This window comes from Diorhabda sublineata, chromosome 6, assembly GCF_026230105.1.
Source record: "Diorhabda sublineata isolate icDioSubl1.1 chromosome 6, icDioSubl1.1, whole genome shotgun sequence".
Lineage (NCBI taxonomy): Eukaryota > Metazoa > Arthropoda > Insecta > Coleoptera > Chrysomelidae > Diorhabda > Diorhabda sublineata.
In genome coordinates this window covers 13,298,194-13,316,867 of record NC_079479.1, presented here as the reverse complement: position 1 = coordinate 13,316,867, position 18,674 = coordinate 13,298,194, and the positions used below count along the sequence as shown (strand labels likewise).

The following is an 18,674-nucleotide window of genomic DNA, read 5'->3' as shown; positions in this document are numbered from 1 at the left end:
GATACAAACGCGAAAATTACGAAAGGTTTGTTAGTAAAATATAACGTAACGTCATCAAATCGATTGTAATCACGTAAGGCAAGATATATTAGAAGAAAATCACGTAGATTTGTTGTAGAAAAATCACGTAACATCAAGTATATTCGTTAAAAATAACGTAATGTCATGAGTAATCTATTGAAATCACGTAATGCAAGATATATTCGATAAAAATCACGTCTATAAAGTCGAGTATAATCGATTTAAATCACGTAACGCAAGATAATTGTCACCAAAACCACGTAACGTCAAGAATTTCCGAGAAAAATTATGTGATGTCAATTATTTTGCAGGAAAATTACTGGAAATCGATTGAAATCACGTAATGCCAGGCAAAATCGATTTAAATAACGACATGCAGTATATATTAAATGAAAATCACGTCAGGTTCGTTGCATAAAAAACACTTGTAATCACTTGTAAAACACATGTAATCGACGTAACGTCAAGAATAACCGATTTAAAACACGTAATGTAAGATATTTTTCGTCCAAATCACGTAACGTCAAGAATTTTTGATAATAATTACGTAATGTCAATTATTTTGGACAGAAACTACTGGAAATCGATTACAATCGATTGAAATCATGTAATGCCAGGTAAAATCAATTCAAATAACGTAATGCAACATATATTAAATGAAAATCACGTCAGGTTCGTTGCATAAAAATCACGTCAGGTTCGTTGCATAAAACTCACGTAACGTCACATGTAATCGATCAAACTTACATAAAGTCAAGTACAATTCATTTAAATAACGTAACGCAAGATATTTTTTATCCACATCACGTAACATCAAGAATTTTCTAGAAAAATTACGTAATGATAAATATATTGGAGAGAAATTGCGGGAAATCGATTGAAATCACGTAATGTCAGGCAAAATCGATTGAAATCACGTAATATCAGGCAAAATCGAATTAAATCACGTAATGCAAGATATATTTAAGGTTATGTGTTACCCCCGTTAACTATCAATTTGCTGTTGTCATATAATCCAGTAGGACTTTTCAAATTTATATATTTTGTTTTTCTGTTATTATTTCTCCTCTCCGATATTTCCTTCAATTTCCAGCTATAACGTCTCGAAACTTCGAGAGTAGTCGATCATTCTGGAACAATCCAGAACAATCTCGAACTTTGAGTCGTTACGAGAGGTGGAGTAAGTTATATTAATAGAGACGCTTGACGTTGATTAAGGGTTGAATAATAAATCAAAAGGTCGATAATAACTAGGAATTTCGTAAATTTAATAAACACTGTACACCAAAATATAAATAAATATAATTTAAAAAAAAACATTAGAAAAAATTGAAAATAATCGGTAAAAAAATAGTAAATACAGTTTTTATAATAAAAAAAAAATCGTTATAAAGTATTTATTTGATTATGTCATAAACTAATTCGATTTATAATTTTAAAGATTGATTCAAGTACCCTGCTTTATTTACATTTTTATTGATTTTTTTTGGAATTAATAACAAGAAAATGGAGGATAGAGGAAAAGTGGAAACTGATATGAGCTTTTCAATGTAAATGTACGACTACTGATCAATTTAATCAAGGAACTTTATACTGAAAGTTGAATTAATGCATTTTTTCAGTGTAGAAATGAAATAAAATGAAAACTCCAAAATTTTGATAAGATATTTTGGAAAAATACTTTTTTGGAAGTAAAAAGAAAAAAAACCAAAATTGAGACTATTGAGAGAAAGTCTAGGGATAGACAAGAAATTTAAAAAGGCGTGAAATTAGAACGAATTTCAATATTGAAAGACAAGCTGAAAGAAAACATTTTTTTAATGTAGGATTGAAATGAAATAAAAAATCGAAAATTTTGATAAAATATCTTGGAAAAATACTTTTTTGGAAAGGAAAATATGAATCTAACAAAGATTGAGTCAAGTGAGAAAAAAAGAATGGAGGATAAGTTGAATAAATTCATTTTTTTCAGTGTAGAAGTTAATTATTTAGAAAAAATTGAAGTAAATATTTTTGTATACATAATTTACATATAAAACATTAAGAAGACGCATTAAAAACAAGGTTTGGCAGGGAATTTTTATAATTTTTAAAAATTCTTTGAAAAAAAAACTTTTTTGTAAAAATACGACAAAATGAGACTGGTACGTCTCCAATCAACCGAAAAAGTTGAAAAGGAATTTAGACGATAGAAAGTTTCAGTTTTGCAACAAAATTAGAACAATAATAAAAGAATTAATTGAATTCGTACCTTTTTTTCAGTGTAGAAGTAGAACCGAATAAAACTTCATATAATTCGAAAGAAATTTTGAAAAAAATACTTTCTTGAAGGAAAAAAAGGAGGAAAGACAATAATGATTCCAATTTAACTCCCGAGTTTTTAAAATATTCAGATTACAACTTGAGTTATCGTATTTTTTCAGTGTAGAAAAGAAATATTTGGAAAAACAAATTTTAGACACAATTTACGCTAGAAAAATGCATAAACTACAAATTTGTATCATTTTTGAATATGAAAATTTATTTTTTTGTAAAAAATTCAATATATGTTGAAATTATTTTGGAAAAAAAACTTTTTGGAATGGAAAACATGACAAACCAAGGTTAATACATCTCGAACCAACCGAAAAAGTTGATAAAAACACAGAAGGATAAATAAATTCAGTCCAAATTACAAACTTTCGAAAATAATTAAAGTAAAAATTGTATCAACACATATTTTTCAGTGTAGACATGAAATATTTCATTCAAATCGAAATAACTATTTTTTTTCAATACAGATTTTCTCTATGAAACACTTGGAAGACGCAATTAAAAAATTTCATACAAAAATTAATAAAACCTCATAAAACCCTAACCGAAAATCATTTTTAACTGTAAAACGAACTACTAGCTCCCCGTAATACATAATTCCAACCAAACAAAAATTGAATTCATCCGCTAAAAACAAAGATAAAAAATGTCTGTAATTAGATACAGATAAAAAAAGAGGGAAGTAGAATTTTAGTAAGGACAAAAAGGACGAGGGTCGTAGACCATATAAAAAAATGGATCGGAATGGGACAGAAACAAAACAAATAACCAGGATGGATCTATTCGATCCATTTCGGTTTGATTCGTTGAAATAACCACTGTTGGTAGGCGTTGTTAACATCGCAGGGCATCAAACTTATCTGAGAAGTCTTCGGATGTAGCGCCATACATTTTTTATGCACCCTAAAAAAAATACACAGAAAAGAATGCGATATTTACAGTTCGGGGTAACGTAAACTTACCTATGGAGGAGGGTGTGGGTTTTTTCGTCGTATATCCAAGGACCGTCTACGGTACCCAATCGACAGAATGTCAATTTGACACCTTGGCCGTCGGCTTCGATGCACCTTTCGCCGACACCCAATTGGCCCTTCGCGTTTAATCTGATCAATTGGTTGTTACCGTAACCGTGACATGGTTGAAGGGCCATCAGAGATGGAGGCGCCTTACCGAGAGTGTCCATGCATTTAGGATCCACAACCGATCTAAGAAAAATTTAAATATTTCATTCGGGGTGCTTTGGAGTGTGGAATTTATCATAATTTGATGGATAGGGATCGAAATTTGATGTAAAAATTAACGACGAGGATGGAAAATTAATATTTAAGTGATTGGATCATTTGAAGGACCATAACTACCATAAAAAATGATTAAAACCGAATTAAAAAGAAATATTATGAAAAGAACGACATAAATTATGATTTATATAATTCTTTAAAAGAAATTGAGTGATTTTTCCGGTTTGGGTCCAATGTACATTTGAATTTTTAATTATTTAGATCAAATTTGGGGAAAAAATTGACACGGTCCTGTAAAAATTGTTATAATTTCGAAAATATGAGAGAAATATATTTATTTTTTATGTCAATAGTTGAAGAGTAGATTAATCTACATGAGTGTTTCGATTTGGTTACTTCAATTTTATATTTGTGGGAAATATACAAAGTGAAAATGGAAAATAATATTTTATGATATATTTCCATGAAAAAAGTTATTGTACCTACGCCTATGGAATTTGAATGAAAAAATACATGAAAATAGAGAGAAAAGTATTTATACTATTATAAAAAACATATATAGATTTTCTAGATAAACTAGAAAAACAGAATTATAAAAAATCAAAGTCGAAGTTATGAAATTTAAAAAAACTATTTTTTTTAAAGAACGAATTTGTTCAAAAATCAACATTTTTTCAGATTATTTGGTACAAAATACATAATATCCATGATATTTCTCATGCATTTAGTGTTAACTGTAATTTTTTGGTAGGAAAAGAAGAATTTTAAAAAAATTATTACAAGCTATCATGAAAAATTCATTAACGCCAAAATTACTTGAAATATCATTTTATTTTTCATATTAATCGATAAAGTAAAGATCAAACTAGAAGACTGATCATGATAAGTTCCATTGAATTGATATTTGTAAGAAATATACGAGGCAGATATGAAAAATTAAATTTTGTGACATAATTCGATGAAAAAAAATTATTGCAATTACGCCTATGGAATTCAAACCAAAAAATATGTGAAAATCAAGAGAAAAGTCTTTATGTTATTATAAAAAAATATATGAATTTTCTAATTATAAAAAAACGGAATTATAAGACAGCAGAATGGAAATTTCAAAATTCTTTTACAACTCAATTTTTTTATTCACATAGTCGATTAAATTTACCCAGGGAGGGCATTGATATGAAAATGTCAAATACACCAAATAAAACCTTTTTCATGAGAAAAATTAATTAAAAATCATGAAAAATATACGTAAAAATCATGAAAAATATACGTAAAAATCAATTATTGAAACGCTACAGATGAATTTTGAAGTTTATACCAAAATAAATATAAAATTATACCTTAATTCGCCGTAATGTATATTCGGAGGTAGTTTGGGGAATTTATCGAATACGTCATAAGCCACGTTCTCCATATACCATTGAAAATTTTTACATTGTAATCGTTCTTTGAGCGCCAATTGTTCGGTGATATCTCCCATGTCCAAATATCTCGCCATTGGTTCTAATGAATCGAATAAATTAAATAAATTAATGACACTATAAAGTTATCGACATACACAAATTATTTTGTATAAATTATAATTCCAAAGTGTTAAATGACAATAAAAAACTAACCGAAACACAACATGAAACCGAATTTATTAATAATTCAACGTGTATAACAATTTCGATGTAAATGGCAGTCAACGTGTTAAAATATTAAATTCAATTTCAGATATGTGTTAAAATAAGGTAAAACTAGTAACTTTAACTCCAAATTTTGTTTTTGGAAGTATTAAATCGCCCAAAAATTCATTTTTTTTTTATTTACTTTACTTTAAACTTAATGTATAATTTATAATCTTTTGAATAGCTGTATTAAATAACATAAACGAAATATAATTGAATTTGGTTATTTTACAAGTTATTTTGAAAAATTATTATTTACCCTGATGGATTTTTTAGTAGAAAATAAAAAATTTTTGAATAGAAAAAAATGAATTTTTCAAAATTTAACCGATATTAAAATACTACTTACCCCTAGTGTAAAAATATTCTTTATACTCAGCATCGAACCAAGTTTCGATGACCCTCTTGTAGTTAATAGTAATAAGAGGACCTTTTTTCTTTTGAGCCAATTTTCCGAAATTATAAGGCATGAAACTTCGATAAACATGTCCGACTCTCGAACACGGCACCCATTCAATGCTACCTCCACATTGCCAAATTTTAAAACTCAATTCGAAATTTTCACCACCCCACACCAGCAAACCTATCAGAAAAATTTTTTTTTAAATATATAAAAAAAACGAAATAATGAAAAATAATTGAAAATATATAATAATTGTGAAATTACCTGGATCGTAAGCTCCAAGTTCCAAAAAATAGGCCCTATTAATAGCAAATAAACCCCCGGCGTGAGTAGGACTCTTATAAGGTTCGCTATGATGTTTCCTTTTCTTTAACTCCCTATTCGGTACTTCGTTTTCTTTATACAACATCCCCCATTCGAATATACCCCTAAAATGTCGATCGTCTCCGTATACGGGACGATATTCGAAAGTTCTATGATCGATACCATCTATAACCGGAACTGTCATCGTTTTACTATCTCTATAAATTGGAGCGAGTAATGGTGGTAACCAATTGGTGTTCACTTCACAATGAGCATCTAATTATAACATAAAATTAATCATTTAAGTTAAGTATTATACACAAAATGCTGTAAATATAGCCCAGGCTACCAAGTACTCAATACACTGTTCTATGTGGTTATTTTGAACATAAAAATGTTCTTTACCCTAGTTAGGGGGAAACTCACCCCTAGTGCAAAAGCACACATCGGCGTAGGGTAGATTTTGATTTTTGAGATATTCCCAACATGCTGTCAAAATTTCATTGAAATTGATGCTGTTTCATAGAAATTGGAGGTGAAAACCTTGGTAGCCTGGACTTGAGTATTTTTTTATGTTTTATAGTATACAAGATAAAAAAATGACGTTAATAGCAGAAATTTGTAAAAACTTACCGAGAAAAACAATTACTTCTCCTCTAGCTTCTTGAGCACCTCTCGATCTAGTTCTTATCAAGCCTTCTCTTTGAGCATTCCTAATGAGTCGAACTTTACCATCAAATCGTTCGATATAATCCTCCAATTTCGATTTTAAATTTTCTTTATCACTAAAATCATCTACTAATAAAATTTCCTTCAAAATATGCGGCGGCGATCTATTCAAAACCGAATGTACTGTTCTCAATAACACCGACCATCCCTCGTTATGAAAAACTATAATTACACTAGTTGTGGGTAATTTTTCGGGATAATCCCAATGTCTACATTCCTCCAAGCGAGTATCTATAACGAATTGTTTCATACTGCACCGTGTGTTCATATACATCTGTTACCTTACCTAAAACAGTCCTGTCCAATGATATTTCATCAGAACAAGCAACGTTCATTCCATATTCTGATTCCGACTGGTCTGCATCGTTTTGTTGGTTTTGTCTCAAATGGTGCGGTTGTCCTTTTTCGCCAGGTCCTTCTTTATCTTCGATTTCTTTTGGTTCGAAATTACCTAGGCCTTGGACTAATTTCGGAGTTTGTTTATGTATTAACCTATCTGCTCGGGGTAGATAGGCGTTAAAAGCATCTTCTTTTTGATAGGTCATTAATAAATAAAATAGAATAAATATTATAACAACGAATAGAATCAACCTTAAAGTCCTAGATTTTCTTCCGAAGATAAAACTCAACATTTTACCGATTTAAATAATGTTTTTTCATTAATAAAAGAAATTATATAGGAAAATTGTTTCACTCGTAAAATAATATTGATAAGCAATCACTTATTATAATTAACCATTACTCTAATTTAAATATATTATAAAATTTTATAGAAAATGTGACAACTCAACACGTAAACAAATACCACCGGTATTCATTTGTACTTGATCTTTTAAGCTTGTCAGCTAGGTTCACAACTGTAATAATAGTTTATTCATTGATATTATACATATTAAACTAAGTTTATGGAGCTTAAAGCACAAATTGAGAATGTTAGAAATATTTTTTTTTATATCATTATAGTTCAAAATAAAATAATTTTTATTACTTGATAGCTTACTAGAGAAAAGTCGCTACTATGTAATTGACATATGTCATAGTAATAAGTTGTCAAGCTGTATTAGTTTGGTTATTTTTTGTGCTTTGATAGTGATGTACTGAAAGATTATCTTTAAGTTTATTAAACATGGATTTCCAAAATAGACCTGGTGGTAAAACCGGAGGTGGTGGTGTCGCCTCCTGGTCTGAAACTAATCGAGATCGCCGAGAAAGACTTCGACAACTCGCATTAGAAACAATCGATTTACAAAAAGATCCTTATTTTATGAAAAATCATTTGGGATCTTACGAGTGTAAATTGTGTTTAACTTTGCATAATAACGAAGGAAGTTATTTAGCGCATACGCAGGGTAAGAAACATCAAGCGAATTTAGCTAGAAGAGCAGCTAAAGAAGCCAAAGACGCTCCCACACTTTTGCAACCGGAGAAACCTAGAGTCGAGCCTAAAAAGTTTGTGAAGATCGGTAGACCGGGTTACAGAGTTACTAAACAGCGAGATCCAGAAACCGGACAACAGAGTCTCTTATTTCAAATCGATTATCCAGAAATCAGTGATGTTGTTTTTCCACGTCATCGTTTCATGTCTGCTTATGAACAAAAAATAGAACCGCCAGATCGTAAATGGCAATATTTACTTTTTGCTTCGGAACCTTATGAAACGATTGCATTCAAAGTACCCAGCAGAGAAGTAGAAAAAACTGATAGTAAATTTTGGACGCACTGGAATAAAGATACCAAACAGTTTTTCCTTCAATTCGCATTCAAAAATGAAAATAAGAGAACAACAAATACGGTTGTACAGAGACATCCAATCGTAGGAGGAGTTCCGCCTCCGCCTATGTTACCAGTTCCACCTCCACCAAGACCACCGATGTTCAATCCAATACCTCCGCCGCCTCCAATAATGAGAACCGTACTGCCGGTACCACCTCCACATTAAATGAATTTTTATTGGTTGTATTGTTTCAATATGGTAAAAATAAAAATTATTCTATAAATTAGTATTTTTTTTCACCCTATATAGTGTTCGAATGAAATTATCTAACTAACTATAGGCACAGATATAAATGTTTTGATTTCTGATTCACCCTGTATTTTTTCCAATTTGTTCAGTTTTCTGAGACAAATCGGGGAATTTATGATTTTTGGATTATTTATTGACCAAAAAAGTAGTAAAACTTTGTTTTTTGAGTTCAAGATTTTTAACTTGAGTCTTCACAAATAGACACATCATTTCCCTAACATAAGTTTATTAAAAATCCTTTAAAAGAATCATGAAAACTAGCAAAGCCAAAAGAATTTGCTAGCTCATCACAAAATAATAAACAAATCGAAAAAAAAAATTATTGAAAATATTAATTTTTCGATCCTATATGACCAAAAATAAAGTGAAACTCACTTTCAAATAAATTTTTATGAGTTTCAACATTTAATAAACAATTATTACTGTAATAAATCCTTGGTCTTGTATATGTTTTAATAATACAGGGCGATCAATTTTGGTATACAATTCGCTATAACTTTTGTAACAATAGCTAATAGGAGAGAGTAGGGCAAGATGGGAAACCGTGTGTTGAGTTAAATAAACTACTGACATTGTAAGTGCTGCAGCCTAGTAGAAAACGGCGTTATTAGTAAGAATATATCTTGTGCTGTACAGTATTTCATTAATTTACACACGAAATGTTTTTGAATCCATTGTTTTGAAAATGACAACAGTAAATTCACTTAAATAGCTGTCACTTTTTTCTGACTAATCGAAGTGTAATGACATTTGACACAATCTTTTGACAGCTGGCACTTCATAAACGTCATATGAATTTGACAATCTGTGTGTCAGTCACACAACTTATTGAGTGATATAATTATATTTATGCAATATACTTGTCAAAAAAATCGTTAAATTTCGATAAAAAACTATTATATATTAAAGTCTTTGATATTGATCTGTTTTTTTTTGATAAAGCGCAAAAAACTGCTTTAAAAAGATATAACGATTCAAGTTTATTAAATATAAATTTGCAAAAAGGCGTATTAAACGATCACAATTAATTTTATTGATTTACTCAATTATTTAAGAAATAAAAATACTGTAGCGTTTGAAATGAATAGAAAATTATGATATTGGTTGTTAATACACTTATCCCAAAGTTGATTTGATGACTGCATGAATTCTTTCGTTATGAATTTCATCTATTGTGATGTATTTTGGACCATACAGATTTTCCCTGGATTCACTTGATATTGATATTCTATCGATTGATATGGCTTTTTAGGGTTGTTTTTCCACTAAAAACTGCAAATTTTTATGAAAGATTAGTAGCCATAGAATCAATTTTCAGAATATGTATCAGGACGATCCTTAAATTTGATACAAATTTGACAGATTTCATTTTCTATGAATCAGAACAAATTTGCGAATGATTTGTTAAAGTGCTTTGCGTGTACACTATTTTTCGAATCAACTTTTTGCAGTTTTTATAGTTGTTTGATGTCTTATGTCGTTTTTTGTAGTATTTTTCAAGTTTATTATCGTTTTATGCAGTAATTTTTCTTTTCACAGCAGTTTTTTCAAAATTCTCTCGTTTTTTTTTGATATTTTCAGTTTGTTTTAATTGTTTAAAGATTTAAATTTTTGTGGTATTTTATGTTTTTGGTGGTATTCGTTTTTTTTTCGAAAGTTTCTTTGTATTTAAAAGATTTCTTCTTGTACCTATCAAGTTAAATTTTGTAATGTTTTGTAGTATTTTATCAGTTTTTTACTCGTCTATAAGTTTTAAGTCCTAAATTATAGTATTTAGTCTATAAATATAGAAATTCTGACATTTGCTGTAACTGTTTATATTCAGTTATCAAAGATGTTGAAGATATTGAAGAAAACTCGTTCTATTTAAATGATTTAGTACTAATGTTCTTTGTAACGAATCATTGTTGACAATTTTCTGAAAATTTCATTTGAATAATTTTGTTCACCCTTAAATTTGATGCCATTATATCGAAAACGAACGATGGTCTTGTTTAATTAATGGACTTTCCACTATCCTTTTAAAATCCTCTTCGCTTAATAAAAGGAGGTGACTCTTAATAAAAGACGTTATTCTACGTCATGAATTTAATATAAAATGAAAATTAAAAGCTTAATTTGATCGCAAATTGTCGGCGACATCGACCAGATGGTTATTTCAATTTTAACCAATATAAGAGGACATCATTGGTAAGTATTACATATAATTTTTTCCACAAAACTGTACTGGATGATCGTCGACTAAAAATGCGCATGGTACGCATTCCAAAAAGTGCAATATATCGTATATTAACTAAACATTTGTACATGAGAAAGCTGTGCGCAAGATGGGTGCCGCGTTTGCTCATAATGGAACCAAAAACAACGTCGTGAGGATGTTTACATCGAGTGTTTGACTGGATGAAGCATGGATCCATCACTTCACACCCGAAATAAAACAGAAATCAAAAAAATGGATCAAAAAGAGAGAACCGGTTCCAAAGAAGCCAAAGAACGTTCCATCTGCAGACAAGGTCACGGAGCGTGGGATAATTTTCACTGATTATCTTGAAAAATGAAAACTATCAACTATCGAGTATTTTGAGAACTTATTGCAACGTTCGGGCCAAGAAATCAAACAAGAACGGCTGTATTTAGCTAAGAAGAAAGTGTAGTTTCATCAAGGCAATGCACTAGTCAAACATCAATTATTGCACTGGCCAAAATTAATGAATTTAACGTCGAATTGGTACCTCATACACCCTATTCACCAGATTTAACCCTCTCGGATTATTTTCTGTTCCCAGGCTTAAAAGAATGTCTCGTTGGTCAAAGATTTTCCAACAATGAAGACGGCAGTTAATAGCTATTTTGAGGAGCTTGAAAATAAAACGTTTTCCAAAATTTTTGTGTTTTCTTTGTTTGACCAGGTACTACCCACGTAAATATCAGTACAAAACCCTTTATTTTGAATGCAAAATGTTTCCTCTATGATTTTAAGTTTACTAATTATCCTAGAAACAGCGCCACATTTTTTTATAAAACCTTGTATGTAGTTGGTCGATGATATTATTAATTTTCTTTTATTTTGCAGGTTAAATATGGAAGGAATCGATTATACAACATTTTTTACATTCAACATAAGTATTTTAAATGTATTTGGTTTTTGGAAACAAGATACGAACTATCGTCACAAAAAATCATATACTTTTTACAAGATAATTTCGTCGTCTTTTTGGATTTCTTTTATTTTGACACAATTCATGTATTTGTATACGAATCTGCATAATTTCGAAGAATTATTATCGACGTCTTACTTCACAATTCCTTTATTCGTATGTTCGTACGCGTTCAGTTCGTTATATAGAAAAATAGATGAGATCAAATTGTTATTTAAAAAATTCAACGAACCCATTTTCCAACCCAAATGCGAGGAACACCTTCAGTTATCAGCATCTACGAAACGATCTTATACTAAATATTCTCATTTCCTAATTTATCTTGGTATGCAAACAATTGTCTTATATATAATTGCGCCGTTTTGGCAAGAAGGAAGGGTGGTACCAACTAGAGCTTGGTTTCCATTCGATTGGAAACGATCACCAAACTACGAACTCGTATGGATTTATCAAAGTATAACTTTGATTATAATTATGAACGTACTTGCTTGTCTACCAGCTTTTTCTACTGGTTTATTGATGATGATTGGTTTGCAATGCGATTTTTTAAATATAACTTTGAATAATTTGCAACGATTTCATGATAATGATAAGGAAAACGCGGATGTTATGATGACGAATTTGATCGTCTGTATTCGGCATTACGTACAAATCAAAAAGTTAGTAAAAATAATTTTAGGTTATGTATCTCTAAAATATTGTTTTCAATGTTCGTTTTGCTTATAGACCAAGCGCGGTAACCAAAATTTTACTAAAACCAATACTAATGATTTTTAGCACATAAGTTGTTTTTGAAGGGAAAACCAACGGAAGGGATTTAAAATTTCGATGCAATGTATAGAAACAAGTATTTAGAGCGTGAAAATTTATATTTGGTTTTTCGAAAAATGACTATACGTAGTCCTAAAGTTTGAGACGACTAAAATCACATTGAGAAAACAGCTTCGACATTTCTAATTATTTATTTATTTACTTCATAGTATTTCAAACATAATTTTTTATCCTCATCTCTGAGGAAGATAATTTGGTTATTGAAACGTATAATTGTGAATGTTGGTGTAATGGTAGTTTAAATAGTGTGTTCATTATAATGTTACACAATACTTAACCTAAAATTTATATTTTAATCAAAGGATGTATCTCGAATTCTTGAAGAGAAGTTCAAAATTGGACTTACCGTTCTTTTTTTCAATTTATTTTCATTTATTGAACCACGTAGTTGTTATTGAAATTAAATCAAGTTTCAAAGTTCTGACGAACTTCATTATTCGGAATGGTTTCAAGGGAATCACGTTTCTCATTTTGTCTAAATCATCTTTTGATAGAATTAACCTCATTAAATGTTTCCTGAGACTGTAAGTCAGTCAAATATCAATTCTATATCATTGAAAAGTAATCAAGATACAGAATATGAAAATGTTGTTTTATCAAAACCTCAGAAAGAAGTCTTAAAGATTGTTAAACGCGTTTTTTTAGTAAACCATCTATCTATTAACAAATAATTTATTATATGAACATTTAATTTTGTAGAATTGCTGAAGAAACTAAAGATATTGTTAATGTACAGATGTTTGTACAATTTTTGGGCGGAGCAGCGATGATTTCTACTATTCTATTCACATTATCAACTGCAAGTATTTCCTTTATTACGAAAATAAATCATTTAAATTAGAGATCAGATCTATTATCACAGGAATTATTGGCCCTTTCTTCTTTGAAGATTTACGAGGACGAAGCATCATCGTTAACACCGACCAGATAGTTGACTCCAGAACTTGGTTCAAACAAGACCTGTTTCGTGCAAGACTAATTTTCAAAAGAGGTGATATCCATTGGCCTATAAGTAGCCCTGATTTGACGCTTCTTGATTTTTTTTGTTGGGGATAGCTCAAACTTAGAGTCTAGATGAACAATCCGAGGGACATCAGTGAGGTATCCACCAGGAAATAGTAGCAATCACCCCAGATCTGCGTTCGCGTTTAGAGAAGTGCCGTCTTCGAGAGGGCCGTCATTTGGTTGATGTTATTTAATATTTTTCAATTTTTAAAGTTTATACAAGAGATATCAAAAAGTTATAAAAGTATGTCGATTGTAAATACCATCTCAATTGAATTAAAAAAAATTGTCATCGTTCTAATATAGAAAATCGGTTTCTTTATTTGTTAAATTTTGGTGAACTTATTTTTCAAGTTTATTCTATTTAACTGTGATTTGTAATAACTGCTTGTTATTTCTGGTGCTTTCTGAGCTTTTAGCGATCTACTTGAAGCCTAATGACCATCTGGATTTTGATTTTTCTTTGGCATCGGTGATATTTCTTCAAGAACTTCTATCTTCATCATCATCTTCATTATCATTACTGCTAGAACTCTAACATCGATGATATTTCTTCAAAAACTTCTATCTTCATCATCATTACTGCTAGAACTCTGCTATCGGTGATATTTCTTCAAAAACCTCTATCTTCATCATCATTACTGCTAGAACTCTGCGATCAGTGATATTTCTTCAAGAACTTCTATCTTCATCATCATTATTGCTAGAACTCTGCCATCGGTGATATTTCTTCAAGAACCTCTATCTTCATCATCATCTTCATCATCATTACTGTTAGAACTCTGCCATCGATGATATTTCTTCAAGAACTTCTATCTTCATCATCATTACTGTTAGAACTCTGCCATCGATGATATTTCTTCAAAAACTTCTATCTTCATCATCATTACTGCTAGAACTCTGCTATCGGTGATATTTCTTCAAAAACCTCTATCTTCATCATCATTACTGCTAGAACTCTGCGATCAGTGATATTTCTTCAAGAACTTCTATCTTCATCATCATTATTGCTAGAACTCTGCCATCGGTGATATTTCTTCAAGAACCTCTATCTTCATCATCATCTTCATCATCATTACTCCTAGAACTCTGCCATCGCTGATATTTCTTCAAGAACTTCTAACTTCATCATCATTACTGTTAGAACTCTGCCATCGATGATATTTCTTCAAGAACTTCTATCTTCATCATCATTACTGCTAAAAGTTGTAGACTGCAACATCGGTGATCTGTGATTACAAACCTATTTACTGGCCAAATTCCGGAAGGCACTCTCTGCAATTTCCTCACTGGTATCTCTGCCATTTGCCTCATTGAATAATTTTGATGTTTGCGTTTGATATATGTCAACAGCAAGTGATAAATAATTTGCGAACCATCGTCCAAATTGGGGTATTTTCCCCTACAAATTTTGCAATAAATGATTTCAATAGAATACGTATGGGTCTGAAATGAGACCAATTTGCATTAGATATTGATATATGGAATACAAATAAAGTATCACCTGTTGATACAGAGTGTTATTTCATTGTTGTTACCTTAGTCAATTCTCTCGCCGATAGTAGTTTTGTTATAATGAAATCGAAGGTACATTGAGGATGGTAAACAACCATTTTAGTACACAGATATGTAGAAAATTCTAGAAGACACAAAAAAAATATATTTTTATATCTAAAACAATTTTTTTTCGTTATTTTTATTAGTTATAGAAAAAATATAGTACATAACATGATAAAGAGGGGTTTTTAAGGTAATTTATGACGTGATTAATTAATTTAAGGTGTTTAATCGTAGGTGAAGATGGGAAGTCCTTTGAGTATAATGCTTGCTTCACTTTCATCGTGTATCCTGATAATGTTGTTTGGTTATTGTTGGATTGGAAATAAAATAATTGAAAAGGTAAATTTTTACTGTACCGTTTCTCATCGTCTTCTATTCTTTCTCTTACAGTTGCTATCTTCTTAGTTTTCTTCAAAAATTTCCTCAACTGTATCTTTCTTTTCGTCGTCGCTTTCCACTTCTTTTATATCGCTTACAAATATCTTTTTGTATATTTCTCTTTTACGATTTCGTCGACTTTTTCTTCTCTTGGTATAATTCTCTTTGTAATTTGCTTTATAATTCTGTTTATTTGATTTTATCAATTTTCTTATTGCTTCACGTATTTTTAATGTAGTTTATAATTGAATAGCTCGAAATTTATATTTTGTTTCAGAGCAGCGACGTTTTTATAACCATGTATAATACGCCGTGGATTGATTGCGACTTGAGATTCCAAAAAGTACTTTTGCAGTTCATGACAATGACAAAAAGTCCGATTCAGATTACAGTAGGCGGCGTTATATCTATATCTAATGCTACTTTCATGTCGGTAAATATTTTTTTCTCAAAATTTTGAAATAATTCTGTTTTATCTCCGAAACTTTGAATTTATTATACATTTTTGTGGTTTTGTGGTATCAGAACGTTTCGAAGAGAACATGTTTAAAGTATTTCTTGTGAAATATGGATCTTTATTTGTTAATAATGAAATATCAAATAATTAAATATCAAAATCTTTCTATGTTTATAATAAATTAGCTATTTTCAACTGGTAGGGGTTTTTAAACACGAGTTTGTGATGTCTCAAAAGTTTTTCTACCTCTCTACATCTTCATTCACTAAATTCAGCCATTAATCGGTTTTTTCTACATGTTTCTCTGTGTACAAATTTCAATATTTGCTTGCCAATCGAGGTTTTGTCTCATCTGTACTAAGTAAAAAGTGTCAAGAAAATTAAAAACTTTCAAAATCAAATTGAACGATAATGTTTAGTTTTAAAGATTAGAAATTATGTGTACTAACAAATTTTTTATTTCAGATCGTCAAATCTTCATATTCAGTATTCAGTTTGCTGCACAATACAAACAATTAAACTTGCTAGTGTTTTTTTGATGTAGAAAATAAATATGCATGTATGGAAATTTGTGTTTTTCGTCACCTAAAAACTATTGAATTCTGTACGAATTTCATCATTTATATTGAGATGTAAATCGGTTTTTTGTCTGAGGATTCGAACGCAACAGCCCTTAGGTGCACTATAGATTCATAGGGCGAAGGGCCGAACCGTCTAGCATGGAAACGCCATTACGGATAAGCGTGAATTTCAAGAAACTGTTCGTCGAGTTTTCAACCACAGTCGGTAGTAATTTCATTTTGAACTTTTCTTTATATTCTGTTATAAAAACTTGATTACGTCAAAATGTAGCTTAGAAATAACCTCAAAAGCAATATTTTCATTATGTATTAAACACTGTTAGTTAGTTCCAATTTTGTTTCCACTATTCCTATTTTAAGAAGATAAAATGAAAGAGAGTGATATTCAGCGACATATAGTCCAGTCGGTAGAGGCTATTTTTTACCAAAAGAATAAGTTATAAGTTGGTATATCGATTTTCCAAAGTAAAAACAAAATTCAAAAATCATTTTCAAAATTTCCCATTATTTTAGTCTGTGATAAAGATAGAAGAATATAACAAATATCACGTTGTAGGGTGAGTTTTTTTCGATCAAAAAGGTCCCTTACACTTTTTTTGTAAAAGTTATAGTTTTTTCGGAAAAAATTTGTAAATCTAACAAGTCGTTTTTCGAAGACAAAGTTTCATTCATATATTTCAGCAGTTATATTGTATCTTTTTGGCATTTGTTCTATATTTCTTGTTTTAATTTCTTCGACTACTTCTTCTTTTCTTATCTTCTTGAAAACTAGTGTTTATATCTATCGTTTCTTTCTCAATTTGTTTTTTGTCTTTTATATTCATCACATTATATTACTTTCTCCTTTTTTTAGTATTTCTGGAATAATTTTTGATTTTTCTTTTTTAGTATTTCTCTTTAGCAGTTTCAAGAATACTATTTTTGAATTCTCGTCCATTTTCTGCTTTAGTTTCGGTATGATGAAACCCGATTCTATAATAACCATTTTGTTGTCAAGTTTTTCATGTTTAAAATCACATTTAAGTGTTGCCAAACATTTATCATAATCGTACGCAGTTCGTTCTCAACTATGGGTATAGAAAATAATCCGAGGGGTATGAATCTGGTGAATAGGGTGCATTTAAACTTTAATTTATTAATTTTGGTCATTGCAATAATGGATGTGTGACCTGGTGCTTTATCACTTTCTTCTTAGCCAAATGTGGTAGTTTTTGCTTGACTTAGTGGATCAAACGTTACAAAAAGTTTGTATAATAGTCGCCATTGATAATTTTTACCTATTTAATAAAATAAATGAGAATTATCCCACGCGAATCCAAAACAAACGACGTCATGACTTTGCCTACAGATGAAACGGTCTTTGCCTCTTTTGGAACCGGTTCCTCCTTGTCAATCGATTTTTTTTATTGTTCTTTTGTTTAGGGTGTGAAGTAATGGTCCCACGTTTCCACAAGTAATAGTCCCACGTTGCAAAAATTCCACGTGTACTTTTCAATGTAGTGGTATTTTTCAAGCAACTACCTCCATCTCTAGGTGAGTCCAGGTATTTCTGGGACCATTCTCGTACACACTTTTTTCACTAGTGATTGTCCACCTCTTATAGTTACCAAAAACCTACCACCTTCAATGAATTTAAATAGTTAATAATAAAAATAAGTATGTCGAGAGGTTTCTCTTCCAAAGACAAATTTAACTTTATTAACCACATCAATACAATCACAAATGTATGCGGTGAATCTGGAGGTCAGTTCTTTCAGTACAATAATTACATTTTCACGTGTTATGTAACAGGAATCAGGATCGGATTAGCCCATAGGGAACGTCTGTGATTTCCCAAAGGATCACTTTAATTGGAAATCCGGTGCCGTAATTCTGACTGATTTCGAGTTGATTTATCGGTAGATATTTAGCTAGATATATGCCAACAAACAAAAAGATAAAAACATGAAAATGCATCTAGTGATACATCGACTGTGGGGATATTGTTTATGATTGGGTCTTTAT

The 18,674-nt window shown here is 30.4% G+C and overlaps 3 protein-coding genes across 3 annotated transcripts; 2 read left to right on the top strand and 1 right to left on the bottom strand.

Moving 5' to 3' along the window:
* Positions 1 to 1,268: 1,268 nt before the first annotated feature.
* On the bottom strand, positions 1,269 to 7,499 carry LOC130445629 (N-acetylgalactosaminyltransferase 7). Its single transcript, XM_056781365.1, has 7 exons — positions 6,964 to 7,499; positions 6,582 to 6,908; positions 5,910 to 6,224; positions 5,592 to 5,825; positions 4,913 to 5,075; positions 3,297 to 3,539; positions 1,269 to 3,237 (listed from the first exon to the last, which is right to left on the bottom strand). Exons 1-7 carry the CDS (start codon positions 7,307 to 7,309, stop codon positions 3,114 to 3,116), a joined length of 1,752 nt encoding a protein of 583 aa, XP_056637343.1. The 5' UTR covers positions 7,310 to 7,499; the 3' UTR covers positions 1,269 to 3,113.
* Positions 7,500 to 7,709: 210 nt separating this feature from the next.
* LOC130445198 (splicing factor 3A subunit 2) lies at positions 7,710 to 8,668 on the top strand. Its single transcript, XM_056780741.1, has one exon. The coding sequence runs from the start codon at positions 7,804 to 7,806 to the stop codon at positions 8,614 to 8,616; it is 813 nt and encodes a 270-aa protein (XP_056636719.1). The 5' UTR covers positions 7,710 to 7,803; the 3' UTR covers positions 8,617 to 8,668.
* A 2,181-nt stretch (positions 8,669 to 10,849) lies between these two features.
* LOC130445273 (odorant receptor Or2-like) lies at positions 10,850 to 16,608 on the top strand. The gene is made up of 7 exons (XM_056780834.1): positions 10,850 to 10,890; positions 11,774 to 12,517; positions 13,389 to 13,492; positions 15,166 to 15,281; positions 15,489 to 15,593; positions 15,910 to 16,065; positions 16,555 to 16,608. The coding sequence occupies exons 1-7, from the start codon at positions 10,850 to 10,852 to the stop codon at positions 16,606 to 16,608; spliced, it is 1,320 nt and encodes a 439-aa protein (XP_056636812.1).
* The last annotated feature ends 2,066 nt before the right edge of the window (positions 16,609 to 18,674 follow it).